Source organism: Nerophis lumbriciformis, linkage group LG21, assembly GCF_033978685.3.
Source record: "Nerophis lumbriciformis linkage group LG21, RoL_Nlum_v2.1, whole genome shotgun sequence".
Taxonomy (NCBI): Eukaryota; Metazoa; Chordata; class Actinopteri; order Syngnathiformes; family Syngnathidae; genus Nerophis; species Nerophis lumbriciformis.
Window position 1 is genome coordinate 43,855,297 of NC_084568.2, and position 24,289 is coordinate 43,879,585.

The 24,289-nt window shown below is 41.0% G+C and overlaps 1 protein-coding gene across 3 annotated transcripts in view; it reads right to left on the reverse strand.

Annotated features, from left to right (window-relative positions):
• trappc9 (trafficking protein particle complex subunit 9) overlaps positions 1-24,289 on the reverse strand; it is a 241,169-nt gene that overhangs the window by 196,535 nt on the left and 20,345 nt on the right. For all 3 annotated transcript variants that reach the window (XR_012051061.1, XM_072915618.1, XM_072915617.1), the window contains 2 exons: positions 20,451-20,667; positions 5,317-5,460 (listed from right to left, as the gene is read on the reverse strand). Coding sequence is in view for 2 of the 3 variants with exons in the window: in XM_072915618.1 (XP_072771719.1) it covers positions 5,317-5,460; positions 20,451-20,667 (361 nt within the window). In the remaining variant the exon portion in view is untranslated. The remainder of the gene's footprint in view (positions 1-5,316; positions 5,461-20,450; positions 20,668-24,289) is intronic.

Sequence of the window (24,289 nt, forward strand, 5' to 3'; positions counted from 1 at the left end):
TCCCGGGAGGTTTTCGGGAGAGGCGCTGAATTTCGGGAGTCTCCCGGAAAATCCGGGAGGGTTGGCAAGTATGTTTTACGCTAATGTGTTAATCATTTCACACATAAGTCGCTCCGGAGTATAAGTTGCCCTCCCGGCCAAACTATGAAAAAAACTGTGACTTATAGTCTGAAAAATACGGTATAGAAATAATCAAATAAAAATAAAAACGTAGAACAATATTTCATGTTTTTTCTGCCAAGAAAAGATATTGTGTCTATTGTTTATAAATAAAACTTGTATAAGTACTTTTTCAGCCCATTGACAATAATGATAACCGTGATATGATATTTTCTTATCCAAAGTATGGAGAATAGGCATTTTAGGGGTCTTGGAATGTATGGTTCACTATCTTTAAATGTGTGATGGTGGCTAGCTGTAATCCTTCTACAGCTGGATGCAATGATTGCATATCAAAAGTAAGGTGGAGGCTTCTGCAGCAGAGACATACAAATCACAGCCTGTCAATGTCCATGTGAAGCCTGCTGTGCACATAGCATCCACAAACCTACTATCACCTGCATGACATGTTCAATAACACGCTGCAGGCAAACACACAAGGGCACACAGGCTGCAAAAGTTGGACAAAAAGTCAAAAGTACAGCCGTGAAAAGTTGTAAATTAAAAGTGGGAGACTAAGTGTAGTTGTTTACTGTAAGCCAGCCTCTGTGGTGCAGTATAAATATGAAAATGCATTCAAACAATAACAATGTGTGCACACTACTACAAGATAAAATGCTCTACTTGTGAAAGTGTCAGGCATGCTTCAACTAGGACTCCAGCGGACATTTTTGGGGAATTTTGTCTATCGTTCACCATCATTATGACAGACAAGAACACACTTTTTATTTTTAGGATTTTAAAGATGATTAAAAAACGCTTGGAAGATGTGGCTAATGTGAGTCACCGTTGTAGTCTTCAAAATCTATAAAACACCTTCAAAACCCTCCATCAACATTATATATACACACTGCAAGTATATATATCATGTAGTAACAGACACCTTCATAACAATATGTAATATGTACAATATACACACTGCAAGTATATATATAATGTAGTAACAGACACCTTCATAACAATATGTAATACGTACAATATACACACTGCAAGTATATATATATATAATGTAGTAACAGACACCTTCATAACAATATGTAATATGTACGATATACACACTGCAAGTATATATATAATGTAGTAACAGACACCTTCATAACAATATGTAATATACACACTGCAAGTATATATATATAATGTAGTAACAGACACCTTCATAACAATATGTAATATGTACAATATACACACTGCAAGTATATATATAATGTAGTAACATACACCTTCATAACAATATGTAATATGTACAATATACACACTGCAAGTATATATATAATGTAGTAACAGACACCTTCATATGTAATATGTACAATATACACACTGCAAGTATATATATAATGTAGTAACAGACACCTTCATAACAATATGTAATATGTACAATATACACACTGCAAGTATATATATATATAATGTAGTAACAGACACCTTCATAACAATATGTAATATGTACAATATACACACTGCAAGTATATATATATAATGTAGTAACAGACACCTTCATAACAATATGTAATATGTACAATATACACACTGCAAGTATATATATAATGTAGTAACATACACCTTCATAACAATATGTAATATGTACAATATACACACTGCAAGTATATATATAATGTAGTAACAGACACCTTCATAACAATATGTAATATGTACAATATACACACTGCAAGTATATATATAATGTAGTAACAGACACCTTCATAACAATATGTAATATGTACAATATACACACTGCAAGTATATATATAATGTAGTAACAGACACCTTCATAACAATATGTAATATGTACAATATACACACTGCAAGTATATATATATATAATGTAGTAACAGACACCTTCATAACAATATGTAATATGTACAATATACACACTGCAAGTATATATATATAATGTAGTAACAGACACCTTCATAACAATATGTAATATGTACAATATACACACTGCAAGTATATATATATATATAATGTAGTAACATACACCTTCATAACAATATGTAATATGTACAATATACACACTGCAAGTATATATATAATGTAGTAACAGACACCTTCATAACAATATGTAATATGTACAATATACACACTGCAAGTATATATATAATGTAGTAACAGACACCTTCATAACAATATGTAATACGTACAATATACACACTGCAAGTATATATATATAATGTAGTAACAGACACCTTCATAACAATATGTAATATGTACGATATACACACTGCAAGTATATATATATAATGTAGTAACAGACACCTTCATAACAATATGTAATATACACACTGCAAGTATATATATAATGTAGTAACAGACACCTTCATAACAATATGTAATATGTACAATATACACACTGCAAGTATATATATAATGTAGTAACATACACCTTCATAACAATATGTAATATGTACAATATACACACTGCAAGTATATATATAATGTAGTAACAGACACCTTCATATGTAATATGTACAATATACACACTGCAAGTATATATATAATGTAGTAACAGACACCTTCATAACAATATGTAATATACACACTGCAAGTATATATATAATGTAGTAACAGACACCTTCATAACAATATGTAATATGTACAATATACACACTGCAAGTATATATATAATGTAGTAACATACACCTTCATAACAATATGTAATATGTACAATATACACACTGCAAGTATATATATAATGTAGTAACAGACACCTTCATATGTAATATGTACAATATACACACTGCAAGTATATATATAATGTAGTAACAGACACCTTCATAACAATATGTAATATGTACAATATACACACTGCAAGTATATATATAATGTAGTAACAGACACCTTCATATGTAATATGTACAATATACACACTGCAAGTATATATATATAATGTAGTAACATACACCTTCATAACAATATGTAATATGTACAATATACACACTGCAAGTATATATATAATGTAGTAACATATATGTAATATGTTCAATATACACCAGATTTTGATCAATTTAATCAATTCCGGAAGTGACTTCTCAATACTTGACTATTGATGTTGTTTATGATCACAGCCCAGTATTGATTGTAATGACATACTTGGAGGTTATAGAACATTTTTTTAATGTGTATGTACTTCTTGGCAGCTGATACTGGTATTTAGATTCGATTTGATCTTACATAATTGACACTTTCAAACTTAAAAAGTTAAATTTTATTTAGTGAGTTTTATCATGGTATTTCATTATTGTGACAAGATCTGATGGACTGGTTATGCCATCTTGCTGTCATGTATGCCTACTTCCATTTGTCTGTGTGGACTTGATGAAATGTCCATTGAGTTGTTGTTATGGATGCACAGTAAGGCTGAAACGACGCGTCGACGTAGTCGACGTCATCGGTTACGTAAATACGTCGACGCCGTTTTTGTGCGTCGGCGCGTCGCATATTTACGTCACTCTACTTTACTGTCATGGCGGAGCGCAAAGCAGACGATGCGAGCGAGGGGAAAAAAGCACGCCAAAAGTCGTCAAAAGTGTGGGAGTATTTCAATAAACGGCCTAATAATGTTGTTGTATGCACACTGTGTCGAGCGGAAATGGCCTATCATAGCAGCACAACGGCTATGAACGAACATTTGAAAAGAAAACCCCCGACAGCGTTCTTGCCATCACCATCAACAAGTCAATCGTCCGCGTGCGTATACGTTGTCATTATTACACAAAAACATGAATGTGTCATTTGTATCTGCGTTGTAAATTCATAAACTAAAGCACCGTTTGCTCTGAGAGGCGCGTTTGGCGTGCCTGTTCAGTGTTTACAAAGACGCGCTCCTCTTTAACGCTGTGGAGAGGCGGCGGCGGCGAGCGAGCGGCGAGGCGCGGCGCGCCGGGAGCGACGCCGCAAGAGACAGGGGACGACGAGCGAGCGAGGAAGAGGAGCTGAAAAGCGAGGAAAGAAAGAGAAAAGAGTTGGAAGAGAAAAGACTTTGTGTAAAATTAAAAGATTGTAAACCTGGCAAAGCCGTCTGGCGTTCAGTCTGTCGGTCCTGAAAGAACCCCACGGCACAAGACGTGTCACAAACGCTAACGTTAATTAGTTGTGCAAATACCTTTTACAACATTAACAGTTACATATACTATGTACAAACCAACAATTAACTTTCACTTTAATCATACTATCATTGTTGTGTTATTAAGCAAAATAAGCAATACTTTTACTTTTGTTGAAATGTTTACACTGTACACTTTTTTGTATTGGATGTTTAGCTTTATTTTTGCACATTTTAGCAAATAAGCAATACTTTTACTTTTGTTGAAATGTTTACACTTGTTACAGAATATTTCCGTTTTGCACTTTTTTGTATTGGATGTTTATCTTTATTTTTGCACATTTTAAAGCAAAATAAGCAATACTTTTACTTTTGAAATGCTTATACTATTCCAGAATATTAAGATTTGCACTGGATGTTTACTTTTATATTTGCACATTAAAAAGCAAATAAGCTACTTTTAATTTTGTTAAATGTTAAAAGTTTTAAATGTTTACATTGTTACAGAATATTTTGTCATGTTGTTGTCAATGTTGACTGAGTGGCCATACTTTTTTTTTTGTAAATAAAAGCCATGCCTTTTGAAAAAACTGGCCTACATTTATTTTTTCCTCTTCATTTTAAATAAAAAAAATAATCGGTAAAAGGAAAAATAATCTATAGATTAATCGAAAAAATAATCTATAGATTAACCGATTAATCGGAAAAATAATCTATAGATTAATCGATAGAAAAATAATCGTTAGCTGCAGCCCTAATGTACAGTACACGCTCCTGGTGAAATTGTAAGGTTTGATTGGCCAAGCCGGTGTGATCTTGTTCATACCTCACGTCCATTCACCAGCGGAGGATTACACGGGCCTCTATTGTGCAGCCAGCAGATTGTCTGGCTCACACTGTTTGGGTAAAAGCTCAGACTGGCTGTGCAGGATTTCTGCTCAGCGCACAATGTCGCACTGGCTCCGAGGAGGAGACGCTTTGTTGTGCGCCGCACATTAATGAGCAGCATGCTGCTATCACCAAAGGCCAGGGTGGCTGTTGCTAAATGTTGCATAGGAAGCGGCTCACGGGCACCTTTTAAAACTTCTCCCTCTCCGTGTGTGTGTTCTACCCACCTTGATCGGACAGGAAGTCCAACATGGTCTGCAGCAGGAAGGACAGGTGGCGTACGGAGAGGCCGGGGTTGCCCATGCGGCGGGAGGCATACACCAGCTCGTGCAGGAGACGCATTTGAACGGCGGCCCAGCCTCGGTGAGTGCCTGCAGGAGAGATGATTGACACCTTCATCTACAACCTGGATTTACAAGTATGCATTCATGAAATCACAACACTAATTATTTGATGTTCCGGACTATAAATCCCTACTTTTTTTCTCCTGCGGATTATAAAAAATGTTGGCTAACATCCATAATGTTTTGTGTTCAACAAATAGTTTTCATAAACCATCGACAGAGACACTGAAAAGGTGTGTTATTGTTTGTGCTATGGCGCCATCTTCTGGACGAATTCGCTCACTGCAGGTGCTGCGGGTTGAACGTCTAAAGCAGGGGTGCTCATTACGTCGATCGCGAGCTACCGGTCGATCTCGGAGGGTGTGTCAGTCCATCACCAGCCAGGCATTAAAAAAATAGTCCTAAAAATGAGCGATCATAAATCTTCACTATGACGTCACTTTGGTCACTTGATTGACATTCACGGCACCCGAGGGTCTTCTGAGATGACGCTGGCTGCTGCCAGCTCATTAAAATTACCGATTGGAAGGCGAGAAACACTTTATTTCAACAGACTCTGGCGCCGTACCTGTCGTCAAAACTCCAAAGACCGACTGCACAGTTGCGCTAACAAAACGAGTCTCAGAAAGCTGGCGTGCACAAGCTAGCAAGCTACGGAGTTTGCCGACAATGTATTTCTTGTAAAGTGTATACAAAGGAGTACGGAAGCTGGACAAATAAGATGCCAAAAACCAACTACTTTCATGTGGTATTGGACAGAAAGGAGGACTTTTTTTCTCCTCCATTCGAAAATGCGGACGTTTTTAGCACTACTGTCTGATTCTAATCAATGCAAAAGTCATCAGAATCAGGTAATACAACAACTTATATTCTTGTCTTCATGAAAGAAAGGAATCTATATGTGTTAAACATGCCTGTATTATCTTTAAACACCTTAACTTGTTAACAATATTAACTATATGTGTTAAACATGCTTGCATTATCTTTAAACACCTTTAACTTATTAACAATATTAACTATATGTGTTAAACATGCTTGTATTATCATTAAACAGCATTAACTTGTTAACAATATTAACTATATGTGTTAAACATGCTTGTATTATCTTTAAACACCTTTAACTTATTAATATTAACTATATGTATTAAACATGCTTGCATTATCTTTAAACACCTTTAACTTGTTAACAATATTAACTATATGTACTAAACATACTTGTATTATCATTAAACACCTTTAATCTATTAACAATATTAACTATATGTATTAAACATTCTTGTATTATCATTAAACACCTTTAATTTATTAACAATATTAACTATATGTGTTAAACATGCTTGCATTATCATTAAACACCTTTAACTTATTAACAAAAACATATATTTCATAAATAAGTAAATATAAATTATATATATGAATGAGGTAGATCCCCACGACTTCATCAATTGAAAAGTAGCTCGCCTGCAGAAAAAGTGTGAGCACCCCTGGTCTAAAGTATTTCCTTCTGTTTAGTGCCTTCAACCGGAAGTACAAGTGCCGTTCTGTCTGCTAGTCGTCCATAGCGTTACTACTCGCATGCTTTATTCATTCATCACTCCAAGCCATGTTTGTAGGTTTTACAATAGAACAAACAATTCATAAACGTCAGCTCGATGGTAGTGTTTTCATGCATATTTGTACGTGCTATCATAATGTAATCAAGCTTGAGTGGTTAGCATTAGCTAATATGCTAACACGATTACAAGTGTCTGTATTAGTATCATTAATTTACAATGGCATTCTTTTTGTATTTCAGTTCCACAAATTCCTCAGTAAATACACCAAAACGTCAGCGTGGAGTTATTGAGTCTGTTTAGCTGATTGAGAGCTAGCTTGCGCAGCTAGTGGGTCCATGATCATGACTTCTGTTTTGTTTGACCAGCCGTTTTACTGCCGTGTGACAGACACCATTTGGAAACAATTAAGGTATGTAAATAAACATTTACAAAATCTTTGTGTGTAAATAACTCATTTCACAACAGATGTATCTGCAGCTTATTGTTCAGTGCGGCTAATACGTGGAAAGGTTTTTTGTTTTTTTTCCACATTTAGTGGGTGTGGCTCATATACGGGTGTGCTCATACGGAAAATAGTTTGCACTCTTTTTTTTTTTAATGAATTGAAATAATTAATGATTATTTTATGATGTTTTTTATTTCTATTTGCCTTCTTGTAATTGTATGCATCTGTAAAGCACTTTGGATTGCATTCTACAAATAAACTTCTATCCATTCTCTACCGCTTGTCCCTCTCGGGGTCGCCTCGATGATTTATTTGTCCATTATTACTGTTATTGTTACTACACTTCAAGCTGCAGCCAAGAACAGCACCTTATGTTATCATTAGTGGCTTAACAGAACATAGATATTTATAAAATGTCTATATTTGACTGATTAAAGTGAATCCAAATCGCAGGCGCAAGTGAAGCAACTATATTTGTCACACAAGGTTATACAATCTGTGTATAATTCTCCTTCGTTTAGTGGCCTGTTTTTCAATGCTTCTTTGCTCCCTTGGTTCAGTTTTCTTGTTGCTAGGTGGTTCATTTTTGTTTATTGATTAGAGCATACTTGCCAACCTTGAGACCTCCGATTTAGGGAGGTGGGGGGCGTGGTAAAGAGGGGAGGAGTATATTTACAGCTAGAATTCACCAAGTCAAGTATTTCATATATATATATATAAGAAATACTAAGAAATTCCTATATATAGGAAATACTAAGTCAAGTATTTCATATAAGAAATAATTGACTTTCAGTGAATTCTAGCTATAAATATATATTTATTTTATTATATATATATATATATATATATATATATATATATATATATATATATATATATATATATATATATATATAAATAAGAGAAATACTTGAATTTCAGTGTTCATTTATTTACACATACACACACACACATAACACTCATCTACTCATTGTTGAGTTAAGGGTTGAATTGTCCATCCTTGTTCTATTTGTCACTATTTTTCTAACCATGCTGAACACCCTCTCTGATGATGCATTGCTGTGTGGCACGCACAAAAGTGCTTTCATCAAATGCACTAGATTGCAGTATTGCCCTGTTTAAGAGTGTCACAACATTGCTGTTTACGGCAGACGAACTGCTTTACGGTAGACGAAAACATGACTGCTGTAGTTGTGTGTTGTTACTGCACTGGGAGGACGTTAATGAAACTGTCTAACAATAAACCCACATAAGAAACCAAGAACTCGCCCTCGATCATTCTACAGTTATAACGCGATTGGGCAGATACGCTGTTTATATTGTGGGTTAGCGGACTCAGGTCCGCATGGACCTGAGTCCGCCTGAATTTCGGGAGAAAATTTGTTCTGGGAGATTTTTGGGAGAGCCTCTGAATTTCGGGAGTCTCCCGGAAAATCCGGGAGGGTTGGCAAGTATGCATTAGAGTCCTCACCTGGTTCTGCCCCTAATCACTCCCCTTTGTATTCTGCTCTTTTCCCTGTCTTAGTCGCTACAGTTTGTTTGTTGTTTTTGTTTCAGACTACGTAGGTTTTTCACTCTGCTATCTTCATGCCACGCTAAACTAGCACCCACTTTGTTATGTTGCCTTGTGTATTGAAGTAAAGAATCCATAGTGTGGCCCCCAATAAGTTTGACCCTACAGGACGTCCTGCTTCACTCCCAGCTGTCAACTGTTGACTCACTTGAGTGGCAAAGAAGAAAGAAGGGTGAGGCCCAGGAAGACAGGAAAAGATACTTGCAGCAATTAAAAAAAACAAAAAAACCATTTTGCTGAAACATGACTTCCAATAATGTCCAATCACATCCAAGATGCTTTTTACTTGTCAGCATTTTCCCCCGCCTCTCTCTTCTTGGCCGCCCATGAAGTTTATTCCATTTGGCTGCAGCCAGCGCTAGATGCACAAGCCATTGTCAAACTGCACTCAGCAACTTCCATCTGCTGCTGAGAGCCAACACCGAGGGCCCCAAAAGGACTTTACAGCGTCTGGCTGTCAACACACAGGGAGGGACAACAGGAGAAGAAGATGCAAAGGTGGAGGCGGGTGATGATTTTCGGGGTGCTACTTAAAAACACATGGGAATGCACCGCCATGTTTAGTGCAGAAACAGAAGAGTCCTTTCCACACTTTTGTCATCGTCGTCATGTCAGAATCTCTCAACTCCTCTTTTCATGTTAGCAGAATAATCAGAAGCTTTCTTCTTCAAATATCTCATTCACGGCAAACGTTCAATACCATTGAATCTACTTGACAGTCTTTAAAGAGGACTTACCTATTGGTACATGTTTGGTCTATTTTGGATCTGCACAAGTCCATCCAATGTGAAATCAGCAGTGTTGGGACTAACGCGTTACAAAGTAACGCGTTACTGTTACTGGCACTTATTTTACGTTACTTTTTATGTAGTATAAAGTGTGTTTTATCGGAGTGCTTTGTCATCGTTCTGATTCTTCTTGTGTCACAAGCCGGAGAAGAGAGAGAGACATGCGCTCTGTGTGGGTGTGTCTGAGTGTGAGTGTGGGGAGCGAGGGGGGGGGGCGTGTCTGATCATGGCGGAGCCAGAAGTCGAGTTTGCTAACATGGAGATATTTTCACTACTTTTCTTTTGTCGAGCACAAAGAAAAGAACATTTTAGTTAAATGTAAATTGTGCTTTGGATCAAAGATGCCATCTACTGCCCAAAACAGCAATTCAAATCTGCTGAAACAAGCTACATAGCAACATGCTTCCACGAAGCTAGTAAAGAGAGACAGAGACTCTGATGCCACTTCACCTCCACCACCACCACCATTCACCGCTGACGGTACACACTCTGTCAATCAATGTTCCCTCTAATTGTTGATGTGTGAGCAAATGCAAAAAGTCCCTGAGCATTGAGTGGAGTCCATGTGAGCAACATCACACCTGCACACTGTGGCTACACCAGCAGCACACCTGGCCCAAACCTCACTAAATAACAACTTACATCTCCATCCATCCATCCATTTTATACCGCTTGTCCCTTTCGGGGTCGCTGGAGCCTATCTCAGCTGCATTCGGGCGGAAGGCAGGGTACACCCTGGACAAGTCCCCACCTCATCACAGGGCCAACACAGATAGACAGACAACATTCTCTTATTATTATAATCAAATGACAACAGTCATTTCCATTTCTAATATAAGTGTTTAGGCCCACTTACAATGACAATAACAACAAATATTGTTTTTCATCAACTGTGTACTTGTATTGTTTGTCTGGGTGGAGGTCCTGCTTTGGAAATAATTGGTACCCCTTTCAGACATTGCATTTAGTTCCCATTAAAACATTCACATGTTGCACAATGAGATGTAAGCAGGGGATCATGTGTACATTCCTGCAACTTCCTGTTTGTAAAAAATATATTTTTATTAGTATTTATTTAATATACTAACAGCATTTAATGATTAATATTTATAAATTAAGATTCCTAATAAATGACACTAGAATAAGCACACATTTGATTGGTAAATCATAGTGTAACGACCTGGAATGACACTTTGTGTGGTGTTGGAGTTGTCCGACTTTTTGTGTGTCTGTAAACGCATCACTGGCTAAGTGCCATATGTGCAAGTGTTGGCGCAAGTGAGAGAGCGAGCGGCTGCTGTTGATATAACAAAGTTGCTTTTGGTCTGGTTTGTACTGCAGAAAATGACCACTTTTGCTACATATCATTTTTTTTACTAATGTTTTGGTGATGTGTTTATGGCCGACAGTAAAGAGTTTTGCTCAGTAAAGTGATGGATGGAATTCATGTCCTCAAAGCGTCTCGACAGACGTTACAATATTTGAACAATGATGACGAAAACGGTTTTCTCTGTCGTGTCCGTGTCGTGTCGAAAATTGTTATGCGCTTATTTTTTTATTTGATTTTGTGCATGGCATAGATTTTCCGTGCGCAGAGGACGCTTGAGCAGTGCGCAATTGCACATGTGCGCTCCTGAGAGGGAACGTTGCTGTCAATTAAAGTTAAAGTTAAAAGTTAAAGTACCAATGATTGTCACACACACACTAGGTGTGGCGAAATTATTCTCTGCATTTGACTCATCACCCTTGATCACCCCCTGGGAGGTGAGGGGAGCAGTGGGCAGCAGCGGTGGCCGCGCCCGGGAATCATTTTTTGGTGATTTAACCCCCAATTCCAACCCTTGATACTGAGTGCCAAGCAGGGAGGTAATGGGTCCCATTTTTATAGTCTTTGGTATAATTCTCTTATATACTCTTTCATTCTAGACTTCTAGAGTGTTTGATTATCCCATCACTCTAAATGTATAGACTATAAAGTTCACAAACATAAAGAGGGATGCTAGTGGGCCAGGCCAATCTTTCCTTATCTCTAAACTAAAACTGGGGAAATGTGTAGAGTGTTCTGGGCTTCAGACATGATTTTGTATAAGAATTACTTGAGGAAGAAAATGCCTGGTTAGACTTTGTGTATGTAGTGTGTGCCTTTCTTGCTTTACATCTATGCTGTTATTATGCTGTTTGTTACTTATGTATGTTATGTTGCAGCTATTTCAAATAGTTTTGTCAATGTGTTCTGGCCAGAAACAAATTGGCCCTTTGTAACATATCTTTGTCTTTGTGTGTTGTATGTAGACCACATTGCTTAGCAGAGTTGAGTGATGCAAATGCATGTCAAGTTGAATGTATTATTGTCCAGTGCAATAACAGTACTGAAATAAAGGCTAAAAGGGCATTAATTGGAGCTTTAAAAAAAAGAAGAAAAAAGAAGTAACTAAATAGTTACTTTTCACAGTAACGCATTACTTTTTGGTGTAAGTAACTGAGTTAGTAACTGAGTTACTTTTGAAATGAAGTAACTAGTAACTGTAACTAGTTACTGCTTTTCAGTAACTAACCCAACACTGGAAATCAGTGGCAGAGATATTTATAAATAATCTTCATACTTCCTCCAAACGAGCCGTTTGGAATTTGCACCATTTGTTTTCCCTAATCTCCATACATGGTAGAAATGTACCCAAAATGCTTTTGGGCGAGTCCGCCATTGTCGTCAACGAACTCCTTCTTTTTGTCTTTCCACTGATTGTGGGGCAAACTCTGCTGTTGCCATTTGTAAATCTAAGTAGCGTATAGTTCTCATGTGTATGGAAGCGCTAAAAACTCAAACATGGCTGACGAGGAGACGACACGGTTGAAGTGGAGGCACGTCAATAAGAGCAGTGCAGACTTGAAGATGGTCTGTTAGACATCTATGCAACATTTTGACCTAAACAAGTCAAAAAACATTTAAAGCTTTTTTTTTTTTAATCAATAACATTGAATCAACATGTGATTTTATTAATTTGTTATCTTGTAACCTTAACATCAAAACATTCAGAATTTCAACAAAACAGGAAAAACAAATATTGTATTGATATTTCGCTCACTTTATATCTTTGGGAACGTCTGGCAGAGTCTCCTGTCAGAGAGAGTTTCAATTCCCACCTCCAGAAGAACTTTGAACATGTCACGAGGGAGGTGCTGGACATTGAGTCCGAGTGGAACATGTTCCGCACCTCTATTGTCGAGGCGGCTGATTGGAGCTGTGGCCGCAAGGTAGTTGGTGTTTGTCGTGGCGGTAATCCTAGAACCCGTTGGTGGACACCGGCGGTGAGGGATGCCGTCAAGCTGAAGAAGGAGTCCTATCGGGTTCTTTTGGCTCATGGGACTCCTGAGGCAGCGGACAGGTACCGACAGGCCAAGCGGTGTGTGGCTTCAGCGGTCGCGGAGGCAAAAACTCGGACATGGGAGGAGTTCGGGGAAGCCATGGAAAACGACTTCCGGACGGCTTCGAAGCGATTCTGGACCACCATCCGCCGCCTCAGGAAGGGGAAGCAGTGCACTACCAACACCGTGTATGGTGCGGATGGTGTTCTGCTGACCTCGACTGCGGAAGTTGTGGATCGGTGGAGGGAATACTTCAAAGACCTCCTCAATCCCACCAAGACGTCTTCCTATGAGGAAGCAGTGCCTGGGGAGTCTGTGGTGGGCTCTCCTATTTCTGGGGCTGAGGTTGCTGAGGTAGTTAAAAAGCTCCTCGGTGGCAAGGCCCCGGGGGTAGATGAGATCCGCCCGGAGTTCCTTAAGGCTCTGGATGTTGTGGGGCTGTCTTGGTTGACAAGACTCTGCAGCATCGCGTGGACATCGGGGGCAGTACCTCTGGATTGGCAGACCGGGGTGGTGGTTCCTCTCTTTAAAAAGGGGAACCGGAGGGTGTGTTCTAACTATCGTGGGATCACACTCCTCAGCCTTCCCGGTAAGGTCTATTCAGGTGTACTGGAGAGGAGGCTACGCCGGATAGTCGAACCTCGGATTCAGGAGGAACAGTGTGGTTTTCGTCCTGGTCGTGGAACTGTGGACCAGCTCTATACTCTCGGCAGGGTCCTTGAGGGTGCATGGGAGTTTGCCCAACCAGTCTACATCTGCTTTGTGGACTTGGAGAAGGCATTCCACCGTGTCCCTCGGGAAGTCCTGTGGGGAGTGCTCAGAGAGTATGGGGTTTCGGACTGTCTGATTGTGGCGGTCCGCTCCCTGTATGATCAGTGTCAGAGCTTGGTCCGCATTGCCGGCAGTAAGTCGGACACGTTTCCGGTGAGGGTTGGACTCCGCCAAGGCTGCCCTTTGTCACCGATTCTGTTCATAACTTTTATGGACAGAATTTCTAGGCGCAGTCAAGGCATTGAGGGGATCCGGTTTGGTGGCTGCAGGATTAGGTCACTGCTTTTTGCAGATGATGTGGTCCTGATGGCTTCATCTGGCCAGGATCTTCAGCTCTCACTGGATCGGTTCGCAGCTGAGTGTGAAGCGACTGGGATGAGAATCAGCACCTCCAAGTCCGAGTCCATGGTTCTCGCCCGGAAAAGGGTGGAGTGCCATCTCCGGGTTGGGGAGGAGATCTTGCCCCAAGTGGAGGAGTTCAAGTACCTCGGAGTCTTGTTCACGAGTGAGGGAAGAGTGGATGGTGAGATGGACAGGCGGATCGGTGCGGCGTCTTCAGTAATGCGGACGCTGTATCGATCCGTTGTGGTGAAGAAGGAGCTGAGCCGGAAGGCAAAGCTCTCAATTTACCGGTCGATCTACGTTCCCATCCTCACCTATGGTCATGAGCTTTGGGTTATGACCGAAAGGACAAGATCACGGGTACAAGCGGCCCAAATGAGTTTCCTCCGCCGGGTGGCGGGGCTCTCCCTTAGAGATAGGGTGAGAAGCTCTGCCATCCGGGGGGAGCTCAAAGTAAAGCCGCTGCTCCTGCACATCGAGAGGAGCCAGATGAGGTGGTTCGGGCATCTGGTCAGGATGCCACCCGAGCGCCTCCCTAAGGAGGTGTTTAGGGCATGTCCGACCGGTAGGAGGCCACGAGGAAGACCCAGGACACGTTGGGAAGACTATGTCTCCCGGCTGGCCTGGGAACGCCTCGGGATCCCCCGGGAGGAGCTGGACGAAGTGGCTGGGGAGAGGGAAGTCTGGGCTTCCCTGCTTAGGCTGCTGCGCCCGCGACCCGACCTCGGATAAGCGGAAGAAGATGGATGGATGGATGGATATTTCGCTCACTTTATATCTTTACAATTAAAGATAGAAACTGCGCCTTATGCTGCGGTCCACAAGTTGCAGACATTCTCCACTTGAAAAGTTCAACATTCATTTATGTTCCAACACGTTGAGAGCATTTGTGAACTGCTGAAAGCTATCAATAGTGCTAATTGATGTTGTTACATGACAGGCGATGAGAGGTTATCACACTTTAACATCTCTAACATGTACTTTGCAAATGAAAATATGTTCTTAATTGTCTTAGCCTGGATAAATAAATGTGAAATAAATACATGAATAGTGAAATGAGTCTTTATATAATACAGTCGCCAAAAAGGAAGTAGTTCTTAGCTACGCGGGAGGACGACAATTGTGTCATTTGATGGATAAAGAGTTGATAAATTTGTCACACACTGTTGGTCCTGCTTCATCTGCACAAAAAACAAACATAAGCTGTGATCAGAGAGCTGCTGTGCGCTAATAAATGTGCGGGAAAGTTGCGGGCATTGGACAAAGTTGCGAGGCCGTGCATCATTTGGGAGACAGAGGTTAAACTCTTGGGGGACTGACAAATGTTTCCCCAAAGGAGCCCAACCTACCAGAGTCATGTTGTTCTCTTTACACTGCAAAACTAACTTCAAATGCTGATAATTACCCTTCACTTATTCTCAATTGCTTGTGTCAATAATGATACATTTATTGCTTCAGGTACCCTATTTTGCAACATTAATATTTTTCTGATTACATGGGAGTCATTTATGTCATTAGAGCCTATTCATGGTGTAAAATGTCTCCACTTTTGAAAGAAGAGGCCTTCAAAGGGAAATCATGGCTTTTGATGACATCATGAATGGAAAAAACCTGGACCATGGGGCCTTTTTTATTTTTTTTCCCCCTTCACCCCGTGTATACACCCACCACTTTAGAGGACAGCTGTGTAAAAAAAACATTAATAATAAGGCTTCACTACACATCTGAAAATAAAGGCTGGAGCTCTGCCAACAATGAAAGAATGAATGCTTTAAGTTTCATCAAGTTGCTTGTCTTTAGTCAATAAGTTGGCATGATGTTGCTGCTAAAATGTTAGCACATAGCTAACATGAACATAGCTATGCTAATGTTGCTATAGTTGTATTTTTGCCTCATTTCCTTTTAAGTGTGCACTGCCTACCGGATAAGAGATGATACAGTATTATCTGCTCACATGTGCCACCTGGTGGTTGTTTGAGCACACTGCAGCTAGTCCTGGAAAATGCTGCTCCTTACTTACGTCACATGCAGGATTCTCACAGGACTGAGGAAAAATACAAGTCGACCTACTGTCTGACATCTATTCATGTCAAACTGTGAAGAAATGGTAGAATATGACATACCAACTATTTTGCTTTGCACAGTAGTATTAATTCAACTTGCAGATTGTTGCTACTCGCCGTACACAAACAAGGCCAGCCATGGAATGACACACATCCTCTCGCCGTGCCTCTTAAAGAGCGATCATGAGCGATAACGCCAACGTCCCTGAGCTCGTGTTCGCTCCCAGCGCAATCTTTTGTGTTTGCGAGCACTCGAAAAAAGCCGTGGAGTGGCTGCAAAGAACCACGGCTTGAGAGTTGTGTGGCAGAGAGAGAGAGAGACATAGAGAGACATAGAGAGACATAGAGAGAGAGAGGGGCAGACATATCATGAAGACTTGGGTCTCTCTCTTTGTGCCTGAAGAGGCACTCATGGGAAAAAAGTATTTGTCTAGTAAAGCTGTACCTTGGACTAATAAACTGCATGACATCATCAATCATGTGCACCATTCACTCACTATATGGACATGATGGCACTGGTCATGTGCACCATTCACTCACTATATGGACATGATGGCACTTGTCATGTGCACCATTCACTCACTATATGGACATGATGGCACTGGTCATGTGCACCATTCACTCACTATATGGACATGATGGCACTGGTCATGTGCAACATTCACTCAGTATATGGACATGATGGCACTTGTCATGTGCACCATTCACTCACTATATGGACATGATGGCACTGGTCATGTGCACCATTCACTCACTATATGGACATGATGGCACTGGTCATGTGCACCATTCACTCACTATATGGACATGATGACACTTGTCATGTGCACCATTCACTGAGTATATGGACATGATGGCACTTGTCATGTGCACCATTCACTCACTATATGGACATGATGGCACTTGTCATGTGCACCATTCACTCACTATATGGACATGATGGCACTGGTCATGTGCACCATTCACTCACTATATGGACATGATGGCACTGGTCATGTGCACCATTCACTCACTATATGGACATGATGGCACTTGTCATGTGCACCATTCACTCACTATATGGACATGATGGCACTTGTCATGTGCACCATTCACTCACTATATGGACATGATGGCACTGGTCATGTGCACCATTCACTCAGTATATGGACATGATGGCACTGGTCATGTGCACCATTCACTCACTATATGGACATGATGGCACTGGTCATGTGCAACATTCACTCACTATATGGACATGATGGCACTGGTCATGTGCACCATTCACTCACTATATGGACATGATGGCACTGGTCATGTGCACCATTCACTCTCTATATGGACATGATGGCACTTGTCATGTGCACCATTCACTCACTATATGGACATGATGGCACTGGTCATGTGCACCATTCACTCACTATATGGACATGATGGCACTGGTCATGTGCACCATTCACTCACTATATGGACATGATGGCACTGGTCATGTGCACCATTCACTCACTATATGGACATGATGGCACTGGTCATGTGCACCATTCACTCACTATATGGACATGATGGCACTGGTCATGTGCACCATTCACTCTCTATATGGACATGATGGCACTTGTCATGTGCACCATTCACTCACTATATGGACATGATGGCACTGGTCATGTGCACCATTCACTCACTATATGGACATGATGGCACTGGTCATGTGCAACATTCACTCAGTATATGGACATGATGGCACTTGTCATGTGCACCATTCACTCACTATATGGACATGATGGCACTTGTCATGTGCACCATTCACTCACTATATGGACATGATGGCACTGGTCATGTGCAACATTCACTCAGTATATGGACATGATGGCACTTGTCATGTGCACCATTCACTCACTATATGGACATGATGGCACTTGTCATGTGCACCATTCACTCACTATATGGACATGATGGCACTTGTCATGTGCACCATTCACTCACTATATGGACATGATGGCACTGGTCATGTGCACCATTCACTCACTATATGGACATGATGGCACTGGTCATGTGCAACATTCACTCAGTATATGGACATGATGGCACTTGTCATGTGCACCATTCACTCACTATATGGACATGATGGCACTGGTCATGTGCAACATTCACTCACTATATGGACATGATGGCACTGGTCATGTGCAACATTCACTCAGTATATGGACATGATGGCACTGGTCATGTGCACCATTCACTCACTATATGGACATGATGGCACTGGTCATGTGCAACATTCACTCAGTATATGGACATGATGGCACTTGTCATGTGCACCATTCACTCACTATATGGACATGATGGCACTGGTCATGTGCACCATTCACTCACTATATGGACATGATGGCACTGGTCATGTGCACCATTCACTCACTATATGGACATGATGACACTTGTCATGTGCACCATTCACTGAGTATATGGACATGATGGCACTTGTCATGTGCACCATTCACTCACTATATGGACATGATGGCACTTGTCATGTGCACCATTCACTCACTATATGGACATGATGGCACTGGTCATGTGCACCATTCACTCACTATATGGACATGATGGCACTGGTCATGTGCACCATTCACTCACTATATGGACATGATGGCACTTGTCATGTGCACCATTCACTCACTATATGGACATGATGGCACTTGTCATGTGCACCATTCACTCACTATATGGACATGATGGCACTGGTCATGTGCACCATTCACTCAGTATATGGACATGATGGCACTGGTCATGTGCACCATTCACTCACTATATGGACATGATGGCACTGGTCATGTGCAACATTCACTCACTATATGGACATGATGGCACTGGTCATGTGCACCATTCACTCACTATATGGACATGATGGCACTGGTCATGTGCACCATTCACTCTCTATATGGACATGATGGCACTTGTCATGTGCACCATTCACTCACTATATGGACATGATGGCACTGGTCATGTGCACCATTCACTCACTATATGGACATGATGGCACTGGTCATGTGCACCATTCACTCACTATATGGACATGATGGCACTGGTCATGTGCACCATTCACTCACTATATGGACATGATGGCACTGGTCATGTGCACCATTCACTCACTATATGGACATGATGGCACTGGTCATGTGCACCATTCACTCTCTATATGGACATGATGGCACTTGTCATGTGCACCATTCACTCACTATATGGACATGATGGCACTGGTCATGTGCACCATTCACTCACTATATGGACATGATGGCACTGGTCATGTGCAACATTCACTCAGTATATGGACATGATGGCACTTGTCATGTGCACCATTCACTCACTATATGGACATGATGGCACTTGTCATGTGCACCATTCACTCACTATATGGACATGATGGCACTGGTCATGTGCAACATTCACTCAGTATATGGACATGATGGCACTTGTCATGTGCACCATTCACTCACTATATGGACATGATGGCACTTGTCATGTGCACCATTCACTCACTATATGGACATGATGGCACTTGTCATGTGCACCATTCACTCACTATATGGACATGATGGCACTGGTCATGTGCACCATTCACTCACTATATGGACATGATGGCACTGGTCATGTGCAACATTCACTCACTATATGGACATGATGGCACTGGTCATGTGCAACATTCACTCAGTATATGGACATGATGGCACTGGTCATGTGCACCATTCACTCACTATATGGACATGATGGCACTTGTCATGTGCACCATTCACTCACTATATGGACATGATGGCACTGGTCATGTGCACCATTCACTCACTATATGGACATGATGGCACTGGTCATGTGCACCATTCACTCACTATATGGACATGATGGCACTTGTCATGTGCACCATTCACTGAGTATATGGACATGATGGCACTGGTCATGTGCACCATTCACTCACTATATGGACATGATGGCACTGGTCATGTGCACCATTCACTCACTATATGGACATGATGGCACTGGTCATGTGCACCATTCACTCACTATATGGACATGATGGCACTTGTCATGTGCACCATTCACTCACTATATGGACATGATGGCACTTGTCATGTGACTGAGTAATGGGACTAGTACCTTTGCTGAAGTCCTTGGGGTCGAGGGAGAGACTGTAGCCAGGCAGCGTCTCTAGCAGCAGCTTGTAACAGGCCCTCCAGCCAGGCTCAGGGATGGTGGGCGCCACACACTGCATGGCCGCCACGCGCTTGAAGAAGGCCGACTTGCGGCGAAAGCCGATCAGCTGGTAGAGCTCGGACAAGATGCTGTAGCGCTGGATCTTCTCCTCCTCGGACAGCTGAAGGTAGAAGAGCAACATGAATGCTTGGAACTTTGCAGGGCTCCAGCTTCTCCTCCTGAAGCGCCGCACACATTATTATTCTCCTGACACAACACCTTTAACAAACCACAAAAGTCCCATTGGCTTGAAATTTCTCACACAGCTCTACAATACACTCTGGGGGTTTTGATGACTCATCGCAAACATTGGTACACACTTTAGGGGAACTGACAAGCACAAACAAACAATTAAAATAATGAATTGCGATTAATCGCAGATATGTTTTTAATCTATTTCTTGTATGATAAATATAAAATACCAACAAAAATGAAATGAATCCCAACAAACATGGCACATATAGTGCCATGACTAGGGATGTCCCGATCCAGGTTTTTGCACTTCCGATCCGATACCGATATTGTTTTTGCACTTCCGATCCGATACTGATACTGACCGATACTGGCCTATCCAAGCATGTATTAAAGTTTAAAGTTATTTCGCCTACTTAGTTGTCAGAATCATGTTGAAAAGGGTTTTAGTACTCTTGATAACAACTAGCCAGCGGAATTAGGTGAGTTTGAATAATACACAATGGTTGGTAACAAGAAACTGACCTGTTTATTCAAGGATAAACACAAAATAGACAAAATGATACATGACAAACAGAAATGGCATCATTGAACTAGGGCTGGGCGATATGGCCTTTTTTTAATATTGCCATATTTTAAGGCCATATTGCGATACACGATATATATCTCGATATTTTGCCTTAGCCTTGAATGAACACTTGATGCATATAATCACAGCAGTATGATGATTCTATGTGTTTTGATTGATTGATTGAGACTTTTATTAGTAGGTTGCACAGTGAAGTACATATTCCGTACAATTGACCACTAAATGGTAACACCCCAATAAGTTTTTACACTTGTTTAAGTCCACTTAAATTGATTCATGATACAGATATATACTATCAGATATATACTATCATCATAATACAGTCATCACACAAGATAATCACTTTGAATTATTGACATTATTTATAATCCAGGGTGTGGATGTAAGTGTCAAAAAGACAGCCAAAAGAGTTTGATATGAGAATAAATCTAAAGTTAAAATATAGGGTAGAAATGCACACATTTGCAGGAAATGTAGTCTTGATTTTCAAAATGTTCTTTCAAGGCTTGCATGTCTACATTAAAACATTCTTCTTCATACTGCATTAATATATGCTACTTTTAAACTTTCATGCAGAGAGGGAAATCACAACAAAAAAAAATCACTATTTTTTTCATACGGTGTTGATGTGGAAATTTTTGCCTCGGCGATGGTGTGGACGTGTGGCACCGAATGGAGATAAGCGTCTCGACAGACGTTATAATATTTGAACAATGATGACGAAAACTGTTTTCTCTGTCGTGTCCGTGTGTCGAAAATTGTTATGCGCTTATTTTTTTATTTGATTTTGTGCGTGGCATAGATTTGCTATGCGCAGAGGACGCTTAAACAGTGCGCAATTGCACAAGCGCGCACCTTAGAGAGAACGTTCGCCACACGGCTGCGCTAGCATCACAGCTAACGTTAGCCATCTCTCTGCTCGGGGAGGGCTCAGTGGCCTAGTGGTTAGAGTGTCCGCCCTGAGATGGGTAGGTTGTGAGTTCAAACCCCGGCCGAGTCATACCAAAGACTATAAAAATGGGACCCATTACCTCCCTGCTTGGCACTCAGCATCAAGGGTTGGAATTGGGGGTTAAATCACCAAAAATGATTCCCGGGCGCGGCAACCACTGCTGCCCACTGCTCCACTCACCTCCCAGGGGGTGATCAAGGGTGATGGGTCAAATGCAGAGAATAATCTCGCCACACCTAGAGTGTGTGTGTGACAATCATTGGTACTTTAACTTTAACTTTAACTTTATACGTATGTGACGTATGACGTGACAGTATGTGACGTGTGTAAGAAGGTGCGCTCGCTGTCTGTGAGAGGGAGACACAGGAAAGAGTGAGAAGAGCCTGTCGTGTAATGCCAGCAGCTAAAAGCAACTGCGTTAGAATCCACAGACCTGTGGATGTGTTGAAGGTGTGCTGGAAAATGCGGAACGGAAATTATAGGGAGCAGCAGAAAAGTGGAATGTACTATTTAAATAGGTGCGTTGGAAAACACGGAGCAGAGTTTTTATTAAAACTGGATCTGGATCGGCATTTTCCCATGCCTTGCCGATACGCATTTTTTTGCAAATATCGGCGGCCGATCCGATCCAAATATCGGATCGGGACATCCCTAGCCATGACTACTTTAAAAACTGTACTGACTACTTGTTTAAAACATTGTTGATACCTGAGTCACATGCCATGCTAGCAGCCTAGCATTCATTGTTTGCAGTCACCTGCGCTGTGTAAGTTCCTGCTCAATACAACACTGCTTAGAAACAGGAGTTCAGAACACTTCATGGGCAATGCAAGTAGCATATGAAAACAATAAGTCCTTGCATGAAATGTGACCAGTGCCCAGGCTCACATAGACTTGTGCTCATAAGTTTCTTCACAGAACATGAATGCTAAGCACTCATGGTTCATTGTTGGATGAAGCTATTGATTGACTGTGTTTCCTCTTTTCAAATGTAAATGACACAAGAAAGCAGCAAAAGTGGACAGATGTTATGGCCCCTCTAGCATCAATGACGCTTGAAGTCTTTTGTGGTAGGTTCTTTATTTTCTCAGATGCTGCACATTCTTCCTGGAAAAAAAGTAAGTTCTTGGGCTCATGAACTGCACGTTTGAGATTTCCTCAAAGGGGCTCATTGATATTGAGGTCAGAAGATTGAGAACCTTTACTTGGTTCTGCTGTCGCCAACGACAGGTGGACTTGGCCTTGTGTTTTGGATCACTGTCATGGTAGAATGTGTAAAAGCTTCAGTGCAAATGTTCCTCCAGTATTTCCTGATAACATGCTGCATTCATCTGTGTGTGGCCAAGGTTCCTGTGGCTGTAGCTCGCACTTGCCCTCCGTCTTCCTTTCCTCATAGGCCTTGTCCACTCCTCTCCAAAAGTAGCTTTCATAGTTTAAAGTTCAATGTTGGTCTCATCACTCCAAAAGGACTTTGTTCCAGAAGTTTTGAGGCTGGTCTCTGTGCTGTTTGGCCTAAATGTAAGCGGGATACTTTGTGACATTTGTGCAGAAATGCCTTTCTACTGGCAGCCCATTGTTCTTCAAGTGCCTCCTTATTGTGCATCTTGAAATAGCCACACCACTTTTTTTTTTTTTTTCTTAGAGAGTCCTGTATTCCAGCTAAAATTATTTGTGGAACAATTTTCTTGGCAGTTGTTGCTCAACTCTTTTCTGGTCTCCCTGACTGTAGTTTGGTTTCAACAGAATCCCTCATTTTCCACTTCTTAATCAGCATTTGAACACTGCTGATTGGCATTCCTTTTTGTACCCCTTTCCTCTTTTATGCACTTCAATGACCTTTTCCTTTGACAACTATGTTGCCAAAACGTCTGTGCAGCACTGGATGTAAGATGCCCAGAAACTCACTGACCTTTAATTACAAACAAACAGGTCGCAGGTGAGGATGGGAACCTGGATTCAAACCAGTTTATCAGGTCAAAGTCACTTGGGGTATATCAACTTTTGATCAGG